At 44.1% G+C, this 23,886-nt stretch overlaps 1 protein-coding gene across 7 annotated transcripts in view; it reads left to right on the top strand.

Moving 5' to 3' along the window:
- Pik3r6 (phosphoinositide-3-kinase regulatory subunit 6) overlaps positions 1 to 23,886 on the top strand; it is a 60,195-nt gene that overhangs the window by 8,108 nt on the left and 28,201 nt on the right. The window contains exons 1-9 of one of the 7 annotated variants that reach the window (XM_048798056.1): positions 7,634 to 7,688; positions 9,444 to 9,517; positions 10,940 to 11,041; positions 18,921 to 19,004; positions 19,602 to 19,693; positions 20,064 to 20,132; positions 20,980 to 21,112; positions 21,287 to 21,356; positions 22,411 to 22,588. In XM_048798056.1, coding sequence (XP_048654013.1) covers positions 11,029 to 11,041; positions 18,921 to 19,004; positions 19,602 to 19,693; positions 20,064 to 20,132; positions 20,980 to 21,112; positions 21,287 to 21,356; positions 22,411 to 22,588 — 639 coding nt within the window. In that variant the 5' untranslated portion in view covers positions 7,634 to 7,688; positions 9,444 to 9,517; positions 10,940 to 11,028. Of the gene's footprint in view, positions 1 to 7,633; positions 7,689 to 9,443; positions 9,518 to 10,939; positions 11,042 to 18,920; positions 19,005 to 19,601; positions 19,694 to 20,063; positions 20,133 to 20,979; positions 21,113 to 21,286; positions 21,357 to 22,410; positions 22,589 to 23,886 lie in introns of those variants that run through there. The other 6 variants (XM_048798059.1, XM_015504476.2, XM_048798057.1 and 3 more) reach the window with 6 other exon arrangements.

The raw sequence follows: 23,886 nt of genomic DNA, 5'->3' as shown, positions 1-23,886 counted from the left end.
ACTAAGTTTCTGAGGCTGACTTTGAACCCTCAATCCTCCTGCCTCAGCCTCCCAGCCACTGGGATTACAGGAATGCACCATCACACCTGGCTTACAATACAACTCTAAAAAATAATTTTAAATATATAATAAAGCCTCAAAATCCCTCCCCAACTCAGGGACCTCTCATTCCCCCTCCCAACTTTATTTTTATAGCACTTAGCATCATCTCATATCCAAATTTAATTACTTCATTGATTTCCTGTCCCTTTTCCCACACTTCACACCTATTAGTGCCACAGTCCCAGGTGGTCGGGGTCCATCCCACACCAGCTGCTGGGGACCTTCCAGGATGTTGTCAGAGACCGGTGTCTTGGTTTCCTGTGATGTGCATGCTTATGCTCACTGGGCAAACTGGGAGAGGGATGGGGAGTGTGAGATGACGCCTGGCATGCTGTGGATTGTTCCGCACCTTGCACATCTTTTTGTGGCACAAAAGCAGCAGCCAGACTGAGTTGCACCCTGAGAGGTCCAAGATGGGGCTTGAGAGGGCCTTCTGTGTGACACAAACAGTATCAGGTAACGGGGACACAAAACAACATTCCTGCCCTCGTGAAGTTATGTACGGGTGCAGGCAACCAGACAATTAACACAATATAAAGAACCAGGTGCCCTGGAGAAGTGCAAGATGCACCAGAAATGTTTGTTGAATGACTTACATGGGCACGGTGGCTCACCTCAATGCCCAGTCCACACTGAATATCCTGTAATTAACTCTTTGCTTTGAGAACTAGAACTTGAACCACAACATAACCTGTGAATTGCTAAAGTGTCTGCTTTTGAGAAGCCAGCAGCTGGCATAAATGATGCCACAGCCAAGCTAGTAGTGTTGGTGTGGTTGGTACTAGCACTGCCTAAGACCTCTGTACTGTGGATGTAGTGGGTGGGGGGAGGGGACTGAGGTCCTAGGGAGCACATGGCCCTTCAATGGGGGCAACCATACTTCAGTGCCAGCAGATGGTTGCCATAAAGAAATGTGGACCCAGTGTTACCTGTCTTTCCAGTGATTTCTTTCAAACAAAAGTTCAAATTTTTATTTTTGGGTGCAATCTGACTTTTCCATGTTGACCACGGATTCAATTTTTCAAAAAACATGGGTTTCTTCTGGAGAAGGAAAGAGATGGACCCGAGGACGGGTAAGAAGGACTCTCACTTTACATTATAAAGCCATGCATGTCTTTTATATTTTTTACCCTGTGCCTAGCTTTTGATGTAAAAAGTGAATTTTAAGCATATATAGGCAGAGAATAGTCTACAGGGTTTCCCTGTGTGCATCCGTGCAACTGGTGGTTAAACATTGCATTATTTAGGTGCTGCAGAGAAACAAAATCAATAGGATATAGATAGATATGTATATATAATGTTTATATGTAAACACACATTTTATATGTATATGGTTTATATGTTTCATATTATACCTGTGGGTATAGAATGTATTATGAGGAACTGACCCAGGTGATTAATGAGGCTGAGACTCCCATAGTCTGCCATCAGCAAGCAGAAGGCCCAGGAAAATCTCATGGTATCATTCTAACCTAAATCCAAAGGCCTGAAAATCAGGGAAGCCAATGGTGATGGTTTCCAATTAAGTCTGAAAGCTCAGGATGCAGGATCACGGATATCCAAGGGGCAGGTGAAGATGGATTTTCCAGCTCAAGCAGACAGAGCAAATTGACTTTACTTTTTGTTTTAATTGGGCTCTCAAAGAATTGGGTAATGCCCACCCACTCAGTGAGGGCGCATCTTCTTTACTCAGTCTACGATTCAAAAGCTAATCTCTTCCAGAAACACTCTGCTGTAGTTTGGACCTTGAATGTCTCCCAAAGGCCCATGTAGAAAAGACTTGGTCCCCAGACTAGTGATATGGGGAGGTGGTGGAACCTCTCAGAGGTGGGGCCTAGAGGGAGGTCTTTAGGTCATTGGGGGTGTGCTCATGAAGGGGATTACGGAAACCCATGTCCATCACCTTTCTCTTTTGCCCCCTGGCTTGTGAAGTCAGTGGGTTTGCGCCACCCTGTGTTCCTGCCATGATGTGCTGACTTACCACAGGCCCAAAGCAATAAGGTCAATTCACCATGGCCTGAAACCTCCAAAACTGGGAGATACAATAAACCTTTTCTGACACATAAAATTAACCATCACAAGTATGTTGTGTATGTTAGGCCTCGGAGATATTTTCCTTGCCTTAATGGTTGGCTGGGAATGTGTGAGGCCTATTCAAGACTATTAGGCAAATGGCACATGCCTGTAATTCCAGCGGCTTGGGAGGCAGAGGCAGGAGGATTGCCAGTTCAAAGCCAGCCTCAGCAATTTATCCAGGCACTCAGCAACTCTGGGAGACCCTGTCTCTAATAAAATACAAAATTGGGCTGGGGATGTGGCTCAATGGTTGAGTGCCTCTGAGCTCCATCCCCGGGAACTCCCCCCACCCCCTAAAAAAAGATTATTGGGCAAGTAGAATCACACTGTGGTCGTGAAGAAGTTACGGTATGACCAGAAGCCCCTCTGGGCAAAGACTGTGTCTCATTCATTAATTTCTAAACTCTCAGGTCTGGTATAATGTCTGCCACATGAATAGCTTTCCATGGATGCCTTTTGATTCATTCAAAAACCTCAGTCACCAGTAATATTACCAGGAATAGGAAATAGACAGAGGGGCCTCTAAAGCACCTGAAGAGATATACCAAAGCCCAAGGATGGAAGTTTTACGCTCAGGCTTTGTTTGTTTTTTACATTCACGATGATCACCTGTGTTCCTCTGGCAAATTGACAGTTGAGTGGAAGAGCAGAGATGGCTGATCAGGGTTGTAGCTACTACAAATTATAGTAAGTGCTTCTTGGATGAATGAATTACAAAACCTTACCCTTTTTTGCTGAGAAACTCACAAAAAAAGCCAGTGGGGCATTCATTGGGCTGGACCAAAGCCACGTTCACGCATATATATATTCAGGGCAGGGTCAGCAGGGCTGAACGGAATATGCACACGGGGGAAGTCAAAAAGTCAGAGTCATTCTGTGGAAGGTGGAGGCAACCTTCAGCTCCTATCAGTTCTTTAAGTCTTCACCATTCCAGAGCGTGCAGTGTCAGCTCGGCTGCATCAAGATGCTTTGAGAAAACCTTTGAAGACATGCTTTGGGATTTGAGAGGGCAAACTTCTTTCCTAAGCAATTTCTCTCATTCCTGCAATTAAAAACAAATGAGATGTTGATGCATTTTGAGAATGAGTGTGGTTCTGTTTGTTTCCATTTCCTGTCTTAGTGCAGGAAATTGGTCCCCTGAGGGCTGTCCCCCACAATGGTGTGGTCAGCAACCCCAAAGGAGAGGAAGTAGATTGCAGAGGTCCACTGTGGGAGGAGCCAGAGGGCAGAGCAAAGCATTCCCAGCACCTGCACAAATATACCTTAAATGCTGAATGAACAAACGCTGGATGAGGAATTGAGTGAATGAATGAACAATAAGAAATCTTTTGGACAGTGATTGTTAAAGAGTCTTAGAATTTTATCTTCAGTTGAAAATCACCCCCAGGAATATCTGCACCTTTCCACAAAAGCTTCTTGGATTTACACTTCTCTTTTAGTCTGTTTGTGTGATTTCTTTTCCTTCAAAGCTACTCCATGATCATTACTAGTTGATCCCACCTGGGCAGGAGTTGATCTGCATGCTTATTTTATTTTACTAGGGCAGAGGAGGCTCTTGGAGATTTGATGGGGAGAGAGGAAGGAATACAGAAGGCAGAGGCGATGACTGTGACCTCAGGTTGAGATCTGAGTTCCAGCACTGGTTCCGTCATTCATTGGCCATGTGACTTTTGGCCAAATTCCTCTTCACTTTCATTCATTCATCAAACGTCTAAAATATGTGTTCAGAGCCTAATAGGTGCCAGTGCCATCTTGGGTACCAGACATGCTCTAGCAAGGAAGACATACCAGGATCCAGTGTTGCTTGGGCTCAAATTCTAATCGGTTGCTAATAAAACTAATCAGGACACAGGGAAATTACCAATACTGACAAATTCTGTGAATAAAATTAAAGCATTTACAAGAACATGACTGGGGTGGTCAGGAAAGATCTCTCAGAGGAGGTGACATTTAAATTGAAACCTGAACTTTCAGAAGAAGCCAGCTGGGGGGAAGAGCTGGGGGTAGGGCCAGGCAAAGGCATGCAAAAGTCCTAAGGTAGGACTGAGCTTGGCAAACTGGTGCAACCCAAGGAGTGAGAGCAGAATGAGGCCAGGCTGGAGAGGTGCCCTGGGGCCATATTAGGCAAGCTTGCAGGTAAGATGAGGGGTGGGGGTGGAGTTTACTAGAAGATCGAAGGGAAGCCACGGGAGTACTTTAAGCAGAGAACAGGTTGCAGGGGGAAGAACGGAGGCTGGGAGCATTGGGGGCACTACCACAAATCCAAGCCAGAGATGATGGTGGCGTGGACCTACTAGGGGCAGTGGGTTGGAATAAGGTTATGTTCATTCCCTTCATCTACACAGGAAATTAGGAGACCTGGGAAATCCAGATTCTGGGATCCCAGTTGGAAAATCTCTCTTGGCCTCCTGCCCACCTCTGGATTTGGGATTAGGACCTGAATCATCTGCCTTGTGCCCAGCTGCCTGTCTATAGCATGCAGTGGCTAATACTCTGTGGCCATCTTCTGCTCCTTCCCTTAGATGGTTCCTTCACTCATGGTCAAATTTTAATGTTTGAATTTGCATAGTTCATTATGATTTAGATCCCTACTCTTACAACTCTTACAAACACATGCAAGGGAACAAATTTTTTTTTTTTTTTTTTTGAGTTGGAATCTCACCATATTGCCCAGGCTGATCTGGAAATCCTGGGCTCCAGAGATCTTCCTGCCTCAGCCTCCTCAATAGCTGGGACTACAGGTGCTGGTCATCATGCCTAGCCCAGTGTACCTTTGTAAAGAGAACTGCATGAATGGTTGACACACTCCTCTCTTCAGTTGTGTTTTGGGTCCCTGATCAAAATGTCCAGATGTTATTTAATAGTCTTATGTGTCACATGGTGTTTTGGGGGTACACCAAGGAGGAGGCTGAGGTTCAGAGGCCAGACGATGGACCATACCATTCAAGACTGGGAGAATTGAACTCAAAATGAAGAGGTCAGCCTCATAGCTCAGGTGTCCCTGGAGCCAAGAAAGGAAGAAAGCAGTGGTGACTTTAATGGATTTATTACTCTTTTCTGATTTTATGCAGCCATGCAATGGCAATGTTCTTCAATTGAGTGATGGACTTATAGACATGTGTTTTATTATGCTCACAATTTATGCATATTAGCTGTCTTCATTTTTGTGTGCCATCCACTCAGTGGTAAAAAACAAAACACAATATTTAAAAATCAGAAAATGTAGAAATTTATTAAAGTAAAAATTATCTGGCTTATGAATAAATATCACTTTTTTGTACTTTTGTACGTATTATTAAAAGGTAACACAAACACACAGATATAAGCACAAGTAAAACTGGAGAAATCTGATCTAATAAGATCTACTTGTTTAGCTTTCTACTCATAACTTTGTAATAATTCTTAAAATAATGTACTTCCTCTAATATTATTCTTTTTTCAAAATCCTTTGGTTACTCCAGTTTCTTTGCCTTTCCCTATAAATTTGAGAATCTACTTATAAGTAGCTACAAAAATATCCTACTAATATTGGAATTATGTTGATCTATAAAACATTTTGGAAGGAACTCTTAACTATTTTAGGTTTTCCAAACCATAAACATGGTATGTCTCTCCATTTATGTAGATCATTGATTTATTTCAGCAGCATTTTATAATTTTCATTATACAGATCCCACACATTTTGTTAGATAACTTAGTATCTCTTTTTATCCTTTTGGAGATGTTGTATATGGTATTGTGTTTTAAATTCTGATTTCCAAGTGTCCATTGTTAGTATGTAGAAATATGACAGGTGTTGTAATTGCTCTTGTTTCTTGTGACTCTGCTAAAGTCACTCACTAGTTCTAGAAGATATAGTTTGTGGATCTAATTTGTTTGCATTTATTATTCATTATCCTTGTTTTAGGAATTCTACATAGACCTTTCAACTGCAAATAGGTTTATTTCTTCCTTTCCAATATGTGTAGGTTTTTTGAGGGAAACACTCAGTCTTTTACCTACCAATAAGTATATTAGCAGATTTATTTATTTTTTGTTTGCTTTTGGTAGATGCCCATTATCAGATTAGTAAAGTCCCTCATGTTCCTAATTTTTTTGGAAAGTATTTATTTATTTATTTGCTGTTTCAGTACTGGGGATTTAACCTAGGGTGCTCTACCACTGAGCTACATCCCTAGCCCCTTTTATCTTTTTATTTTGAGATAAGATCTCATTAAGTTACTAAGGCTGACCTCAAACTTGGGATCCTCCTGCCTCAGCTTCTGGAGTTGCTGGGATTACAGGCATGTGCTATTGCATGCACTTGGCCTATAAATTTTTATCATTAATGAGCATTAAAATTATCAAATCCTTTTACTGCATCAATTGACATGATCATATGCTTTTTTTTTCCTTTTTTAGTCTTTAATGTAGATTTTGTTTATTGACTTTCAAATATTAGACCAGTATTACATCCTGGGATAAACCCATCAAGTCATTGTACATTTTATTCTTTCTATATATCGCTGGACTTGATTTGTTGTTAATATCTTGTTGAATATTTTTTCATATGTGTTTATAAGAGATATTGGCCTGTTTTCTTTTCTTCTTTGTTTGGTTTTGGCATAATACTCCCTCTTCATATATTTTCTGGGCCCAAATGCTATTTAGGTATGTTTTGTTTAATTTCCAAGCATTTGAAGATTTTCTAGATAGCTTTATGTTATTGGTTTCAATTTTCATTTTATTATGGTCAGCAAACCTGCTTAGTAGGATTTCAATTATTTTAAATATGTTAAAGTTTGTTTTGTGACCCAGGTTTTGGTCTATCATGGTGAATATTACATATTCAATTGAAAAGAATTGGGGCTGGGGATGTGGCTCAAGCAGTAGCGCGCTCACCTGGCATGCATGCGGCCCAGGTTCGATCCTCAGCACCACATACAAACAAAGATGTTGTGTCCGCCAAAAACTAAAATAAATAAATTAATAAATAAAAATTCTCTCTCTTTAAAAAAAAAGAAAAGAGTTTACATGCTGCTGTTATTGTGTATAGTATTCTCTAAATGCCAATTCAGTGGATTTATAATGTCATTCATTTTCTCTATATCCTTGATGATTTTCCATTTTAACAGAGGCCTGTTAAAATCTCCAACTACATTTGTGAATTTTTGTGGGAAGCCATTCTCGCACGTGATTGGGCACCTCCCGGATTGGGTGTGAGGCGCTATGGCTAAACTGTGTTGGAGCTATCCCCACCCTCTCCTGGTGCAAGAGCCTGTCCGTGTGGGGGTGTGACTGACCACTGACCCTGAGGCCAATCACTGACTCTGACCTTGGAGTGCTGCCCCCCTCAACCTTCATTGGGTGGAATTTTCCCCTGAATTTCTTGTTCCCCGATAAATGGCCACTCCCTGGCGTGCTCTCTCTCTCTCTCCTGCTAGCCCTGAGTAAGCCTTGCTGCCCTACCGGGTGGTTCGAGGTGTGAGCCAGAGAGGTGAGAGCCGTCACGGACCTGGTCATAGAAAAAGGTAATTGAGTCTGTGTGTTTATTTTGATCTCACTAGCTAACTTTTATGCCAAGAACCTCTTTAATGAAACCAGTGCGCTGGTCGCATGGTGGAAATTTTTCCACTCATTCTTTAGTTCTATTGATTTTTATTTCATGGATTTGGAAGCCTGGTTGTTAGGTGCTTTATGTAATGCCAACTTTGTTCCTAGAAATTTTCCTTTCCCTGAAATCTGCTTTTGTTCAGTGCTTGCATGATAGATCTTTCCCTCTCTCTTTGCCTCCAGTTTACCCATTTCATTATATTTGGAGTGAGCCTATGGTGACATAGAGTTATTTATTTTTCTGTTCATATTGATTCCAACCATCTCTACTTGGTGTGTTTAACTCATTTACACTTAGTGTAATTGTGACTGTGGAAGTTGACCATTCTGTTCTTATCCATCTCGTTTGCTCTATCTGTTTTTGTTCCCCTGATAGAGGGGAAAGAACAACAAGGAGTCTTCCCATGCCCTTGGGACTATAGTTTCTCTAGTTAAGAGAATTTCACTTTTTCAGAACTTTAGTCACCTGCAGGGCCCTTGCCTCTCACTATTGCTGTTGCTACTATCACAGTAGCAGGAGAAAACCAAAAGGAAGAGATTATTCCATCCCTCTAGTCTTCAGAGAGCCCCTTTCTGCTCCTGAGATATGAAAAACATGGCATTTTTTTGTTTTTAAACAGTGCCAGGGATTAAACGCGGGGCCTTACACATGCTGACACTGAACTGTACCCCAGGGCAAGAGAGGGCTTTTCATTGACTTTTTTCTATCCTCAGTATGTACTTCTAGGTTCTGGTCTGGATTTGGGTCCAAGCCAGTGTAGAACAGAGAGTGAAGAATGGAAAACACATTGCCCGATTGTTCGTACTTCAAGTTATGGTTTCTTTCCACCTTCTGTCTGCTTCCAATTACTTCTCAGAATCCTCATCCAGATGCTGCATGTATAACATCTGGATTTTTTAGTAGTGTCTAGTGGGGAGTTACGGTGAAATGCACTTACTCTGTCTTTACTGGAATCAGAAACTTTAATGTCGTGTTTTGATGTTTTCTAATTTTTTTTCCATGCATATACACAAACTTAAAATGCTTTTAAAAATTAATGATAGAGGCCAGGCATGGTGTTGCACATCTGTAATCCCAGGGGCTTGGGAGGCTGAGGCAGGAGGATCATGAGTTCAAAGCCAGCCTTGGCAACTTAGTAAGGCCTTAATCAACTTAGTGAGACCCTATCTCAAAATTTAAAAAAAAAAAAAAATTAGAAAGGTCTGGGGATATGGCTCTGTGGTTTATCACCCCTGGATTCAATCCCCAAGACCAAAAATTTTAAAATTAATGTTAGAAATGTGTTAACTGTTTTGTTATTTGCTGTTTAAAAATGAATATTTTGGAAGGTCTTTTTAATGCAGTAAATATCAATATACATCATAATTTTATGACTGCATAGTGTCCCATGGCACAGATTAATTTATTTAATTGATATCCTGTAAGTGGGCTTTTATATTTCTTCTGGGGTTGTCTCCAAAACTACAATTTTGTAGTTTATTTGTTTGATTTTTTGGATTTTTTATAATAGCCATTTCAATGGGTATGAAGTGTTTGATCTATTTTTAAAATGATCTTTATTTATTTGATTGGAGTCAAAGTAAAGCTGGCTTTTTCCAGTCAACAAAGAATCTTTCCTTCTTTATATTTTCAAGCAGTTTAAATAATACAGAAATTTTCTCTTTTTCTATAGGTTTGAAAGAACTTCTCAGAGGAAACATCTAGATCAGTACTACTTTTTAGAGCTAGTTCTTACTGTTTACTAATGTAAGTAGTTTTTTCTGACTCTTTCAGAGCCTTTCCTGTCATTATTATTTTCCCCCAAATCCACGTATAGCCGGGCGCGGTGTAATCCCAGCGGCTTGGAGGCTGAGGCAGGAGGATCACGAGTTCAAAGCCAGCCTCAGCAAAAAGCAAGGTGTTAAAGCAACTCAGTGAGATCCTGTCTCTACATAAAATACTAATCAGGGCTGGGGATGTGGCTCAGTGGTCCAAGTGCCCCTGAGTGAACAAACTGGTACAAACAAACAAATAAAATTCCATGTATAATCTAAAGATTCAGATTTTATTTTTTTGAAAGAAATACATATATACACACACACATATAAACATACACATATATGTGTATATCTAAAAAATACTAATACTGTCTCTTCTCTCTCTCTCTCCATTACCTTTCCCACATACGTCTCCTTGTTCTCTCTCCAGGGAACAAGGTCTTGGATTTGTTCCAGTGAATAGTAGGGGAACACTAGGAGCAGACTGTGGGACACTTCTCACTGTGGTCACAGTGAGGCAGCCTGGGCTCTAGAGCCAGATAGTCTGAGATCAAGTTCGCATGCCTTTACGTACTAGCTATTTGACCTTGAATAGTTATGTAACCTTTCTATGCTCCAGTTTTCTCCGGCTATAGAATGGGAAGGGGAAATGCTACCCACCTCATAAGCTTAATATTTGTATTAAAGAGTTGATACTTTTTAAGTACTTAGAAGGGTGCCTGGCATATATATATTAAGCACCATTTAAGTATTTTAATTAAACATAATTGTTCCTCAATATCTTCAGGGATTTGCTTCCATACCCCCCACCCCCACTTCCAGTGGGTACCGGGTACAGTCCCTGGGAGCTGCACCTTCTTTCTTCTCTGTCCCTAGCTTCAGCCTCTTTCATACTCTGTGTTAAATGAGCACCTAGTGCATGCCAGACAGTGTTGGGTGGGATGCTCATATTTTCATATAACCTATGTACATTCTCCTGTATATTTTAAATCATCTCTAGATTTCTTAAAATATCTAATACAATATAAAGGCTATGCAAATAGTTGTACTGTATTGTTTAGGGAATCATGACAAGAAAAATGTCTGGTGTGCTCAGCACAAATGTAAGGTTTTTTTTTTAACCCCCAAATATTTTCTCTCTGTAGTTTCTTGAATCTGCAGATGTGGAACCAACCGATATGAACGTCCCATATAAATGTCGTGAATATATATACATATATATGTTATAACAATTGCAAAACAACCTAGACTTTCCACCATTTAAATATTTAAGTACTGTTTAAATATTGCTTCAATAAATCTAGACTTTCCTCCGGTGTCCTGGAAGCCTAGGTTCCCTTAGGAGTTTTTCTGTCCCAGATACCCTTTCTGTTCCTTCCCACCACTCACACTACTGCCTCTTATTTTGCAGAACCACTTCTGTGCAGAAAAACAACCACTCTACTTTCCATTTTGCTGCCAGAGACAACCACATCCTCCTCACCTGCACCACAGGTCCCCATGGAGAGCTCAGGTCAGTGTGGTGGGGGGGTCAGGGTCTAGCAAACCTGACTGCTCAGTGAGGAAGGCTCCTCTTGTGACTGAGATGTCCCCCAAGGCCAGCAGGGTCACTGGCACCCAACTAAGTGAGAGACCCCCAATTCAGCTGTCCAAGTGTGAGACCATCTTGAGAGGTGGACATGGACACACTTGTACGAGGGTCCCAGCTGCTGGCAGGTTGTCGAGTTGGACAGTGAGAATAATGACAAATAGCCAAGGTTTGTTACCAAACACATGCAAGGGAACAAAACTGCCTAGCTCTAACAGTGATCAAGGAGCGATCAAAGCCCATGACAAATGTTAACTTACGTTGTCTTTATAACCATCCCCTAAGCTAGGCATTATTGTGTCTCTCTAATTTTACGGAAAAGAAAACTGAGTCATGGGGAGGGCAGATGGTTCCACCAAAGCCATACAGATGTCACACGATCAAAACAGGATTGGAACCTAGCAACCCAGCATCCGTATCCTTAAGGATTTCACTATGGGATGTCTCAAACGTACACAGGATTCTGTGATGTAGGGATATATCACTAGGGTTATCTTGTTTTCATGAAAGGGAAACCGAGGCTGAGAGAGTCAGATCATTTGCTCAAAGACACACAGCTCAGTACATGGCAAAGCCAGGACTGGAACCCAGGCTAGCTGATTCCAAAGGTGAGATTCTTCACTCTACGTCATTCTGGGACAAGGAGAGATGACCCTTTCCCTGAATGAGTATCATCAAATGATCAGTCAGCAAGTCAAAGACCACTTTTTGGGCCACTGGGCACAGATTCTAATGCCCTTGAAGATTTCTCTCTGGAAGAAGGGGAGGGGACCATTCTGCCCACCCCAAGCAGGGACAGCTACCCATATATACCCATATACATTTTTATATAGCCATATGTATATAAAAACAGCTGTATGTGTGTTATCATTGATATACTGGCTTATGTGATTGTGGAGGCTGATAAATCCCAAGACCCTATAGTTCACAAACTGAGGACCCAGGAGAGCTGATGTTCTAGTTGAAGTTCAATGGCAGAGAAGAAGCCAGTATCCCAGCTAGGAGGCAGTCAGGCACGGGGAAACTCTTACTCAGGGAAAGGTCAGCCTTCTGCTCTATTCAGGTCTTCAACTGATTGGCTAAGGCCTACCCACAGTAGGGAAGGCAATCTGATTTACTCATTTAATTTAAATGTTAAACTTGACCCAAAACAGCCTCACAGAAACACCAGAATGACTTTTGACCAAAGGTGTCAAGGCACCCTATGGCCCAGTCAAGTGGATTCATAGAATTAACCATCATCACATGTGGGTGTGGGGTAACTTCAAGGAAATAAAGATTAGTCTAAAAAACAAACAAACAACAACAAAAAAAAGATTAGTCTACTTGAAAAATTTTCTTAGAAGATTTTAATCATGTCAGAGCTGGACCCCAAAAGAATTAGAGTACTGCTATCTCCTCAGTGCCAAGGTTTATATTTCAGAACAAAGATTCGATATATTGCAAAACAAGCTAATAAACAACAACAAAAATCAACTTTCTCCAACTGTATTTTTTTTTTAAGTACTGGGGATTGAACTCAAGGGTGCTTACCGCTGAGCTAAATCCCTAGATCTTTCTATTTTTTATTTTGAGACAGGGTCTCACTTAATTGCCCAGGCTGACCTCGATCTTGCCATCCTCCTGCCTCAGCCTCTTGAGTCACTGAGGTCACAGGCAAGTGCCACAGTGTCTGGCTTCCAACTGTATTTTTTGCATCTCCTCCCACCACCAGGACCAGCAGGAGCATTACCAGGGAAGAGTTATCCTGATGCTGTGACCTTTCTCCTTAATTCGGGGAGGAGCTGGGAGCATCTGGTCACTGGATTCCTCCTTGATCATTAACCAGAACTCCAAGCTGATCACCTAAGACACTAGTAGCACATCGGAAGTTCCTAGGGAGTTATAAAAAAAAAAAGTCAGTGATTTGGCCCCACCTCAGAGATCTGGCAGAGGATGTTGTGCATTTGTAGATTTTAAAGCTTTTGAGTGGTTCTAGTGTGCAGTCAAGGTTGGGAACTAGAGAAAAGTGAAGCACTCCAGGAGAGGAATCGGTTCTGTCTGGGGTCACAGGGCATTGGAGGGTTGGCTTGCCAAGTCCTGGGACAGATGAACTTGAAATTAAAGAGCAAGCCTGGACTACAGGGGTCCTACCATGGTAGGGATCTTGGTGGCCTTTCTTCTCCCTTTATCCCTTCCTCTCTCCCTCCATATTATCTCTTCAGCTGTAATAATGTTGCCAAAAACTTGGTCCTTGTCCCTGATGCCAATCCAATAACCAGGACATAGTTTTGAGAAAAAAATAAAAAGAAAGTTTATTGCTTTGCTAGCAAAGAAGCACGGGGGGGGGACTCTTGTCCCAAAGGCTGTGATTCTGCCCATCGGCAGGAACAGGGGACTTTCAAAGAAGTGACTCAAAGGCTACATTCCACATGTTTTCTGTTGCAGTTGTAATTCACTTGTTAATTTGGAAGATAGTCATTTCTGAGATCTTCTGGTACCATCCCAAAGTCTGGATTACTTCCTTCCTATGGTGGGTGTGTGATCAAAGACAGATAACTCTGCCTAGGATGGGGAAGAAAGGTAATCCTGTTTCCCCTGAGAATAGAGAGTGGGGGGGAGATTAGGGAGGAGCAGGGAGAGAGGAAGAGAAAGAAACATGTCCATTTTATTTTATTTTATTTTTTAAAGAGAGAGAGAGAGAGAGAGAGAGAATTTTTTTAATATTTATTTTTTAGTTCTTGGTGGACACAACATCTTTGTATGTGGTGCTGAGGATGGAACCCGGGCCTTATGCATGCCAGGCGAGCACGCTACCGCTTGAGCCACATCCCCAGCCCAAACATGTCCATTTTAAAAACAAGTTGCAGTGGCAGAGCAGCAAGGGCTATATTCAAAGCTTAAAGTGGACCACTGTACAATAACACTTATGTGGGAACTGGAAACCTTTGTTTCAGACAAATGTTGCATTTCAAGTCCCAGGTGCGCATGAATAGGCATACACAGGGTCCTTCCTGGATGTGCCCTCTTCTCTTTTTTTCCCCAGTAAGCAGGCAGATGATCTCATGCAAAAGCACAGCTTTAGGGGAAAAGCATTTGACTGGGCAAGCTTGGCTTCCAAAAGCTGTGTAACCTTAAATAAAGGAGCCTCTTTGCTTCATCTGTAAAGTGGGAAGAGAGGCTCTAGGGTCCTTCTTGGTGTGAACCTTGGTCATTGGAGACGTAATCTGGGACTAGGATAAGGGTTCTGGACCTGGAATCTATAAGACAGAGAGAACAGTAATTGTCCTGTCAAACTCACAGGGCTCTTGGTAGAATCAAATGACATACACCGTGGAAAACACGTTGAATATCCATGAGTCAAGTCAGAGCATGCTAGCTGCTATAACAAATGACGCCACATATCAGAGGAATGGCACAACAAACGTTCATTCTGCACTCACATCACAGTCCTATCTGGGCTCCACACAGTCATTCAGGGCCTGAGGCATTTTCCTTTTGTGACATCATCATCTTCAACATGTACCCTCCTAAGTCACTGTGGAATGGGAACAGTAGGGAGCACAGTGCACAAAATTTTATGAGGGGGGCCTGCAAGTCTCATACATCACTCCCTCTACATTCCATTGGTCAGAATAATCACATGGCTCCTCTGTAATTGCAGGGGAGTCTGGGAAGTGTAGTTTTCCTATCTTCCTTTCATGAAAATGAAATCCATATGATGAACATATAGCATTGACTTGCTACTTTTAGAGGATATTCTTTCAAGGGCTATTTAAATATTACTATTAATACCTAATAGTAATATCCTGCATTCATGGATGGGTGATAACATAATAATAATGAATGTAATTTATTTATTGACTGATCTGAGTCAATGATAAGGTTAGACATATATATCATATATTAAAAATCTTGAGATACTTGAGCCCAAGAAATACCCCAATTTTTTTCTTTGCTCAATCAAATCAAATCTACCTTCAAGCCCTCATTTACCAAGATCAATATAAATTTCAGTGTCTTCCACTTGGAGCTTGTGATAAGTCCAGGGCTTACACAGTCTGGGTGCAGGAAGAGTCTGTGGTCTTCTGTACTTGGCTCCAGCCTCCAGAATTGGTCAACCAGGCTTACAGTATCCAGGGGACATAAGGGGCTCCTTTGGGGACATTCTTTTGCTCTGGCAAAGGTGGATTAGGAGACCTTTGCTGTGGCTTTTGGGGGCACTGGGCTTAATGCTTAGATGCCTTCCTCTGATCTTTGCTACCATTGTTAAATTAACCTGTCCCAGCCAGCCCTTGTCTTTCCTATTACCTGGAACCCCATAACCCTTGTTCCCTCATGACCTTGAGGAATCTAGCTTTCTACCTTTTAACTAAAGGGATCCTTCATTCCCACCCTTTGTGGACAATCTAGCTTGATTGGCTCAATTGGCGTGCTGGGGAACTTGTGAATGAGTGAAACCAGGAGAATGGGAACTGTGAATTAGAGAAGCTGTGCCCATCTCAAGTGGACAGCCGCTCCCCAGCCCCTGTTGATTGCCCCATGTCAGAGGAATGCATGCCCAGTATCAACAGATTTTCAAAAGATGCCAGGCACCTAAGATTTTGCACAAAATCTCTTGATTCAAAAATGTTGGTGCTTAATTCATTTTTTAAAAGATACTACACAAGCCCAAACAAAAAACTCGTCTGTAAGCCAGATGTGGACCAAAGCCTGAGAGTTTGTTCCAACTACCCAGACTTTCGAAAACAAAGTTTATTTGAGATTGTCTCCTGGGGCTACTGGCAACTTCTCTATTTTTCTCTGAAACATAAAAACAACTCCCCTTGCAAAGCAGAGGAACCTTTAGGGCTCAGAGGACAAAGGCCTGGCTTCCCTTCTAATGAGGAGGAAAGGAGGAAGTCATGGTGGTTGTGATGTTAGGTCTTTTTGTCCATAGAAAGAGAAAGAGATGGGGTGAGGGAGAGGGAGGGAAGGAGGGATGAGAGGGAAAGAGAAAAAAGGAGATACAAAAAACATCAATTAATGTCTGAATAGCTGCCCCTAAATTAACCCATTAAATATTCATGCAAGGTGAGTAAATGGAAGGACAGACTGGGACCAGTCTCCATGCCAGGCCAAATGACTTCCTTGCCTGTTTGGGAGGGAAGCTGCCCTATCTGTAGGATGTCCAGGGGGAAGATGGGGCTCCAGCACTCCTGTCACTCTTACCCTGGAGGAGAACCAGAATGGAGCCTTGACAGAGGGAAGTGTCCCACAGGAGGACAAGTAAGAGCCAAGAGGAAAGTGGGGGCTTCCAAGATGTCAGGTGGCCCCCATGGACTTTGTCTAGGCCCACCCCAGAGCCATTGAGGGGCCACTTGGTGAGCACCAGGAAACAGGGAGCCTTGGCCTGAACAGTTTAACTCTTGAGCCACAACCTAAATTAAATTTATAATCTCTCTCCTACTTCCTTCCAGAGGAATCTGGCATGATTAAGGTTTATATTTAAAAGCATAAACACTGGGCATGGTGCTGCATGCCTGTCATCCTAGTGACTCAGGAGGCTGAGGCAGGAGGATCGCAAGTTTGAGACGAACCTCAGCAACTTAATGAGGCCCTAAGGACTTAGCCAGACCCTGTCTCAAAATTTTAAAAATTTTAAAAAGTTGGGGGTAGGGGTGCTGGGGATGTGGCTCAGTGGTTAAGTGACCCTGGGTTTAATTCCTGGTGTGAATAAATAAATAAATAAATAAATAAATAAATAAATAAATAAATAAATATAGAGCTCAAAGCTGAAACACCCAAGAGGAGCCAAAAAGAGAGGTCCCTGTCTCTTGAGATGAACTGATTCTTTGAGGCTAAACCCTAATTCGGCTTTAAGTTTCCCGGCAGCCAAGTCAAAAAGGGAAGCCCTGAGGCATGTGGTCCTCCGTTGTCTGCGACCTCCAGACTCTACATTTGCCTGTAAGGACAAACTCTTGGTGGGAGCTCACTACAAAGAGGAATTTGTTGTGTGGGGAGTGTTTCCTACACTTCCTGTCTATGCTGGATCCTCCAAGAAGCGGACACCAAGACAAGCTTAGATGTGCAAGGATGTATTCGAGGAAACACCTGCCAGACAGAAGATGAGGAGGTTGCTGGGAGGGTGAGCTGCCCCACAGCAATGCAAATCTGACCCCAAAGGAAAGAGAAAGAGAAGCAAGGCCAGGTGGAAATGTCTAAGACTGTCTGGGATGGGATTTTGCATAAATTAATCTGAGAAAGGATCAGCAGGATGGTGGAGAGCTTTGAGGCAAAGGTAGCTGTCCCAGCAGGTATCTCTTGGGGATGCCTTTGGAATCCCTATTGCCGGCCATGTTGTCTAGGAGTGTGGTCCACAAGGAGCAATGGATTTCACAGCACAGCAGCTGCGGGGCCAGGGTCAATTAAACTCCCAATAGCGGACTATCAGCAAGGTGCATTTTCCTGGCTACCACACTTTGCAAATGTCCATTGCTTCTTCTTGTACCAACTTTGTGTTTTTGCCACATCAACATACCACTATTAAAGAAAAAAAAAGTATTCTGACTCTTGTCAAGCAATAAGGCAGACTTTGTTGAAAAACGATTGCAATAGGAAAGAGAGAGCAGGCTCAACTCAGAATAAGGAAAACAGCTGGGGAGCAGGATCCTTGGATAGAAATACCCCAAGAGGAGACATCCACAGAGAGGGATTCTTGCTAAACTGACTGGACAGGATTCTTACTAGAGGCAGGTCTTATACATGGAAATTGGGGAATGAAGAGATCAAGGGTGGGGAAAGCTCTTTAAACTGACTTAGCAGGATTCTTACCAAAACTGGGCTGGACAGGCCCAAAACAGAGCAGGCAATAAGGAAGGTCAAGGCCTGGTTGAGAAGAGAGTTCAGAGGAGCTAAGGAAGGTTTGATCAAGGACGGTCTTTGTTACCCCTTGTTACATGGTGTTTAGCTCATATGTTTCTTTAAATTGACTTTAAATTTTAGTTTCATGTATAGATTGAGGGACTAGTTATACATATTTTTCAAATATACATTAAAATAAATGCATAGTTATTCAAATTTTAAGATTGTTATACACCACCAAAAATCATATTGCATATCATCAGGAGTAAAAAATAGTCCCTCTTTATCCACCGGAAATACATTCTAAGAACCTTAGTGAATGCCTGAAGCCCCAGAGATTACCAAATCCTTAGCTGTAATTCTGGGTTTTTTTCCCCCATATTCCTTGCAGTAAGAATTTATCTGTTCTTCCATGTTTTATGCCCTTGTGCATCTTTGAGTCCTTCTCTAATGCTTTGGGGGCCATTATTAAGTAAAATAAAAGTTACTTGAGCCCAAACACTACTATACTAGGATGGTCAATCTGGCAACCAAAGACAACTACTCAGTGACTATCAGATGGGTAGTGTACACAGCATGGATACGCTGAACAGTGAGATGGAGAGCAGCATGATATGAAATTTCATTATGATACTCAGAATGGCAAGCAATTTACAACTTATCAGTTATTTATTTCTGGAGATTTCCAATTTAGTATTTTGGGACTGCTGTTGATTATGAGTAACTTGAACTGTAGAACTGCATTTTGGGAAATGCTGATTTTACTGGGAAATGCTGGCTTTCCAGAGGACCAAGGACATAGAATTACGGATGGAAATGCCATCTTCCAGCCTTGACCCGTGTGCTGGTTGATTACTTGTGGGAACCTCTTGAGGTTCATGGAAAGGCTAAAGATATTTTCAGGGCAAAGAGAGGTGGGTGCAGGAGTGAGGCCAGGTGGGTCTAACTCCAAGTTCCTGGCTCAAAGACCCCCTACCTCCAGATGCAGAGTTGGACCTGCAGAGAAGTGTTCAAGCTGTGCTCCGGGAGCTCAGTGCCCAGGCCCCCGCCCTGCAGAGCAACCAGGGTAAGAGCCACTAAGCAGGCAGCAGCCATTCGCTTTGCCTCCCCCACCCCACCCCTCCATCTCTGCCCATGTATTCAGGAAGGATCCTGACATGGAGCCAGCAGGCAGGGGCTTCCAGCCTAGAGCCCTCCCCGCTGGAAACACCCAGAATCTGGAGGTCCACCAGAAATGGCTTCTCTGCTCCCTAGTGTAACCTTCCCACCAGCTGTGGGAGAGTACATTGAGGATCTGCCAGTCTCTTTCTTAGCCACCGTGCCTAGCTCTATTTCCAAACAAAACTCCCCTCTAGGCCAATAGAACTTCCAGAAGGTGGCTGAGACACGCATTTGTAAACCAGTCTCTATGATCCACATGCATATACTTTCTCCACATTTATCATCCTCCCCTCATTTTTGCCCCGGGAATTTGCTGTCCACTAAGTGTTGCAGAACAGAGTCCCCCCATATGGAGGAATCCACCTATGATGTGCACCTGGAGCCCAAGGCTGGCTGCAGGGTCAGTGTTGGGCCCCAGGCTCAGGGTCCTGCTCAAAGGAATCTTTTCTAAGAGCTGTCTGCCTTGCCTGGTCTTGCTGGGTTCCCCTGTCTCCTGGTCCAGGCATGTGGAGGTGGTCCCTGCATAAGAAGGTTGAGCGAGATCCTGGTAAGAGCCCAGTGCTGGTCCGCATTCTGCTCAGAGAGCTGGAAAAGGTGGGTTCTAGGCTACCGGGAGGTAAATGGGATTGAGAGGGGCTCATTAGCTCTGTGTCCCCAGACTTGGATCATTTGTGGGGTCATATGCTTGGTGTTACCATGCATATGTCCCTCTTAGACTTTTAGATAAGCAGTATTTTCTTTATGTTACCTCCCCCCACAGAGTTCCCTGTACCCACGCCCCACGCATAGAGGGGCTGCCGTACCTCTGCTCCCTCCCCACCCCACTCCTCCTCTATCCTTTTTAACCCTCTTGGCATAATGAGATCTGCCTTCCACCCCCTCCCCTGCCCAAACTGCCTCCTGTTAAGATGAGATGTCTGCCCCCACCCCCCACCCCCACATCACAGGATCTCCTGTTTTCCAGGCAGAAAGCGAGGACCTCCGGCACATCATCATCCCCCTGCTACACACTCTAATGTATGTGCTCACTAAGGTGAGCTGGGGGCTGGGTCCAGGTGGTAGTGGTGCCCCACAGGTGGTCGGGCGGAACACTGTCTTCTCCCCTCTCACCTAGTCCCTGCCAGGGGAAGCTTAGTCAAGCTCTCAGATTGCTTCCTGCACACTGGCTTGTAAGCTCCCTTTCTCTCCTACTCGGGGAAGCCGAGCCAGTGTGGAGAATTCATGGAGAGCTTCCAATGGCAGCTTGGGTTTGCTCATAGTTACTACATCACTGATCCCTACAAGAAGGAAAGACATACCGGAAACAGATTTTTAATGTCTTAGGAAAAGTACCCAGGAGCTGTGTGTAGTCTTGGGGGGTGGGAGGGAGTGGTGAAGAAGAGGAGGGGCAGGAAGAGCAAATCTGGAGCAAACCAGTCTCTTTGATCCACATGCATATACTGGGATAAGGATGGAGCTTGGCTCCCCAGCAAAGGCCCAGGCCCAGGGCACAGAGAGGAAGAGGAGGAAGGGGCGGAAGGGGAACCTCTGGGCATTGTGGGAGACACCTGTGGCATGCAAGGAGGAACAAAGGAGAATCAAGGAGTAACTCCAAGATTCTGAGACTGCAGAACTGCAGAGGTGTGCGGCCTGGGTGAGCAGAAGGGTTGGGAGGGGAGCTCACGGAGTGCAAGGAGATGAATCTCTTTCTTGGTTAGCTGGAGTGGGGCATCCAAGGGAGGTCTCAGATGCTGGGAGAAGAGTCTGGAAGTTGTGGATTTGGAAGAGAGCTGTGAGCTGAGTCTGGCTAGCACCTTCCTCCTCTCCCACCCACCCCCACCCTACCCAGGACCCTTCATGACCTAGAGTTTGGGGCACCCCAACTCCTCCCTCTCGTTCAGGCCACAGGCATCACAGAAGAACTCTACCAAAGAACCTATGCCTTCTGCACCAGGTTACTGACCCTGCCCACCCCCTACTGCACAGTTGCCTTGGACTGCGCCATAAGACTGAAAACAGAGACAGCCGTCCCAGGTGAGAGCCACTGGGCAGCCTCATCTCCCATGCTGCTTTGCAAGCACCACCCAAGGTCTATCCCCTTTCTCCACGATTCCAGGGAGCTCAAGTGTCTCAGCACCTTGCATGGGAGGGAGGGGATTGGGAGTCAGAGACTCAAAGCCTCATTGGCTGACCTAGTCTGGTCTATAGGGACACTGTACCAAAGGATGGTCATTGCTGAACAGAACTTGACGAATGAACTGTATCCCTACCAAGAGAGGTGAGTGACTCCATTATGATTGCTGCCTGCAGCCCCTTTGAGGTGTTGAGGCTCTCGTGTGATTGATCATGAGCAGGAGGACCAAAGAGGAGGCTAGATTGAAGAGTCCTGGCAGAGCTTGGTGGCCATGACTTCTGTCCTGCAGTGGCCTGAGCTTGGAGTTCAAGAGTTGTCAGGACATATCTTTTTCTGGAGTCCATTGGAAGGAAAGGCCTCTGTTCTTGGCTGGATTCAAAGCAATCCTGCTCATGGGCAGAGGGTGCACCTGGTCCTGGTCCTGAGGCTACTCTGCAGTTCTACTGTTGAACCTCCATCCTGCCCTTGGCCATCATGGAGCATCAAACCAGCCAGGCAGCCAGAGGCAGCTCCAGAATATCCATAGTGTACGGGTTGAGGCCACAATCATGCAAGGAAATCTGTGTGCCCAGCCTTTTACATAGGACTGTCTACTGTTGGTGTTGGCGAGAGGGGTGATGACGATGGGGGTATGTGCCTCTCTCTTCCACTGACTTGACATTGAAAAGGTGCAGCTTGAGTTGAGGTTTAGAAAGAGTGCAGGGAGGTAGAGGGGGACCCAGAGCAATTAGTGCTGGAGAGGTGGGGTGACAGTTGAGTCAGAAGGAGGGTGTTCAAGAATGGTTTTCTGGTGTGTTCGGGGTGATGAGAGAAGATGGGTTGGTTCATTGTTCTAGCAGGAAGGACTTAGGGTCCCTCCCAGAGGATGACAAGGTCCCTGGGTCAGGATGCTGAGGGAGGGAGCAGGATTTGGAACTTCCCTTGACACAGGGCTAGTCCTGCTTCCTGTGTGAAGACAGTGGGCTGCAGTGGAGGGAACTAGAGCTGTCCCCTAAAAGGTTCTGTTGTCCTCACTACCCCTTATTGTCATCTCACTATAGATTTTTAAATTTGAGGCTCCTCTTTTCAGAGGAATTCTTGTGTTGTATGTGTGTGTGGGGAGAGGTGGCTCCAAGCTTTGAGGGTGCCCATCCCCAGTGGCCCCTCTCCCAGCTGTCCTCTTCATCAGTCCTGCCCCTTCCCCCACCCCCACCCTCAGAGTGTTCCTCTTCGTGGATCCTGAGCTGGTGTCCGCCTCTGTGTGCAGTGCCCTGCTGCTGGAGATCGAGGCAGCCCAGGTGACCCCAGAGGCCTGCATGCGCCACGTGGTTTCCCACGCCCTGCAGGCGGCTCTGGGGGAGGCTTGCCACGCTGGTGCTCTGCACAGGAAGCTGCAGGTAACTGACGCCCAGGCCCTGCGTATCCACACCAATCGCTCACTGATCTCTTCCTGCTTCTGTTTCATATCACCTTTCCTCCCGCAAATCAGCAATGAATACATGCTTACTAAGGACAATCTGAAAAGTGCAGATAAGCTAAAGAAGAAAATAAAAACACCTCCACCCAGAAATAAGAGCCATGAACTAAATATTTTAGTATATTTCCTGAATAATAATAACAGTAATTATTATGGCCACTGTTTATTGATTGTCTATGGTGTTCCAGGCACTCTGTTAAGCCCTTTCGGTTTTCTCACATTTTGAAATTCTCCTAATGGATGCAATTATCATCTACACTTACAGATGGGGACACTAAGGCAACAGAGAAGTTGATAACATTGTGGTCATACAAATATAAAGGGACTGAGCTAGGATTTGAACCTATATCAAGCTTCTATTTAAATTGCCTCCCAGCCCCCACCCCCACTCCTTTATAAAAAAATTAAGATATTAAACTCTGTAACAGTTTTATACAATGCATATGTCTCCAGGTACATGTGTATTTATCTTCCTATGCCATTGGAAATATGCCGCGTAGAAATATTTTCTTTCTAAAATATGAACTTCTAACAGTTGCACAATATTCTCTCTTGTCCTGTGTTGTTATATTTAACCAACCCCGCCATTTTGGTTGTGGCGCATTTGGTCTGTTCCCAACACTTATTTATTTCCTAGCTTTTCTCTGACTCAAACTTGGCCCCTATATGTGGCCCAAGAGATAAAGTAGGTTGGAGATTTTCTAGCCAAGGGTTAGCACCAGGTGTTGGATCTTGGGTGGTGGAGGACTGCTGCCTGTTGGGGTCACCTTTTGTGGGGTGGTGGAGAAGACTGGGGAAGGTTGGATTCCTTGACAGTTAAGGTGGGGAAATGCTAAGATTTGGGACAGTGATGCTGTTGCTGCAGGAGGGGCCAGGCACCCAAAAGAAGGATGCCCTTAAGGGTTCAGCTGTCCCCTACTCAGCCTGCATCAGGAAGTGGGTATGTGTTGGGGCTTGCAGGGGGGCTTCAGTTCTTTTTGTCCAACTCCATGACTGAGACCCTGTTTTGCCCATCAAAATGCATTTGATGGCCCAAGCACAGTGACGCATGCCTGTAATCCCAGCAGCTCTAGAGGCTGAGGTAGGTGGATCTTGAGTTCAAAGCCAGCCTCAGCATATTAGCAAGGTCCTAAGCAACTAGTGAGACCCTGTCTCTAAATAAAATACAAAAAAAAAAAAAAAAAAAAAAGAAGAGAGAGAGCTGGGGACGTGGCTCAG

Source organism: Marmota marmota, unplaced genomic scaffold (genome assembly GCF_001458135.2).
Source record: "Marmota marmota marmota unplaced genomic scaffold, marMar, whole genome shotgun sequence".
Lineage (NCBI taxonomy): Eukaryota > Metazoa > Chordata > Mammalia > Rodentia > Sciuridae > Marmota > Marmota marmota.
Note: the sequence above shows the minus strand (reverse complement) of the source record. Positions and strands in the feature narration are given on the sequence as shown.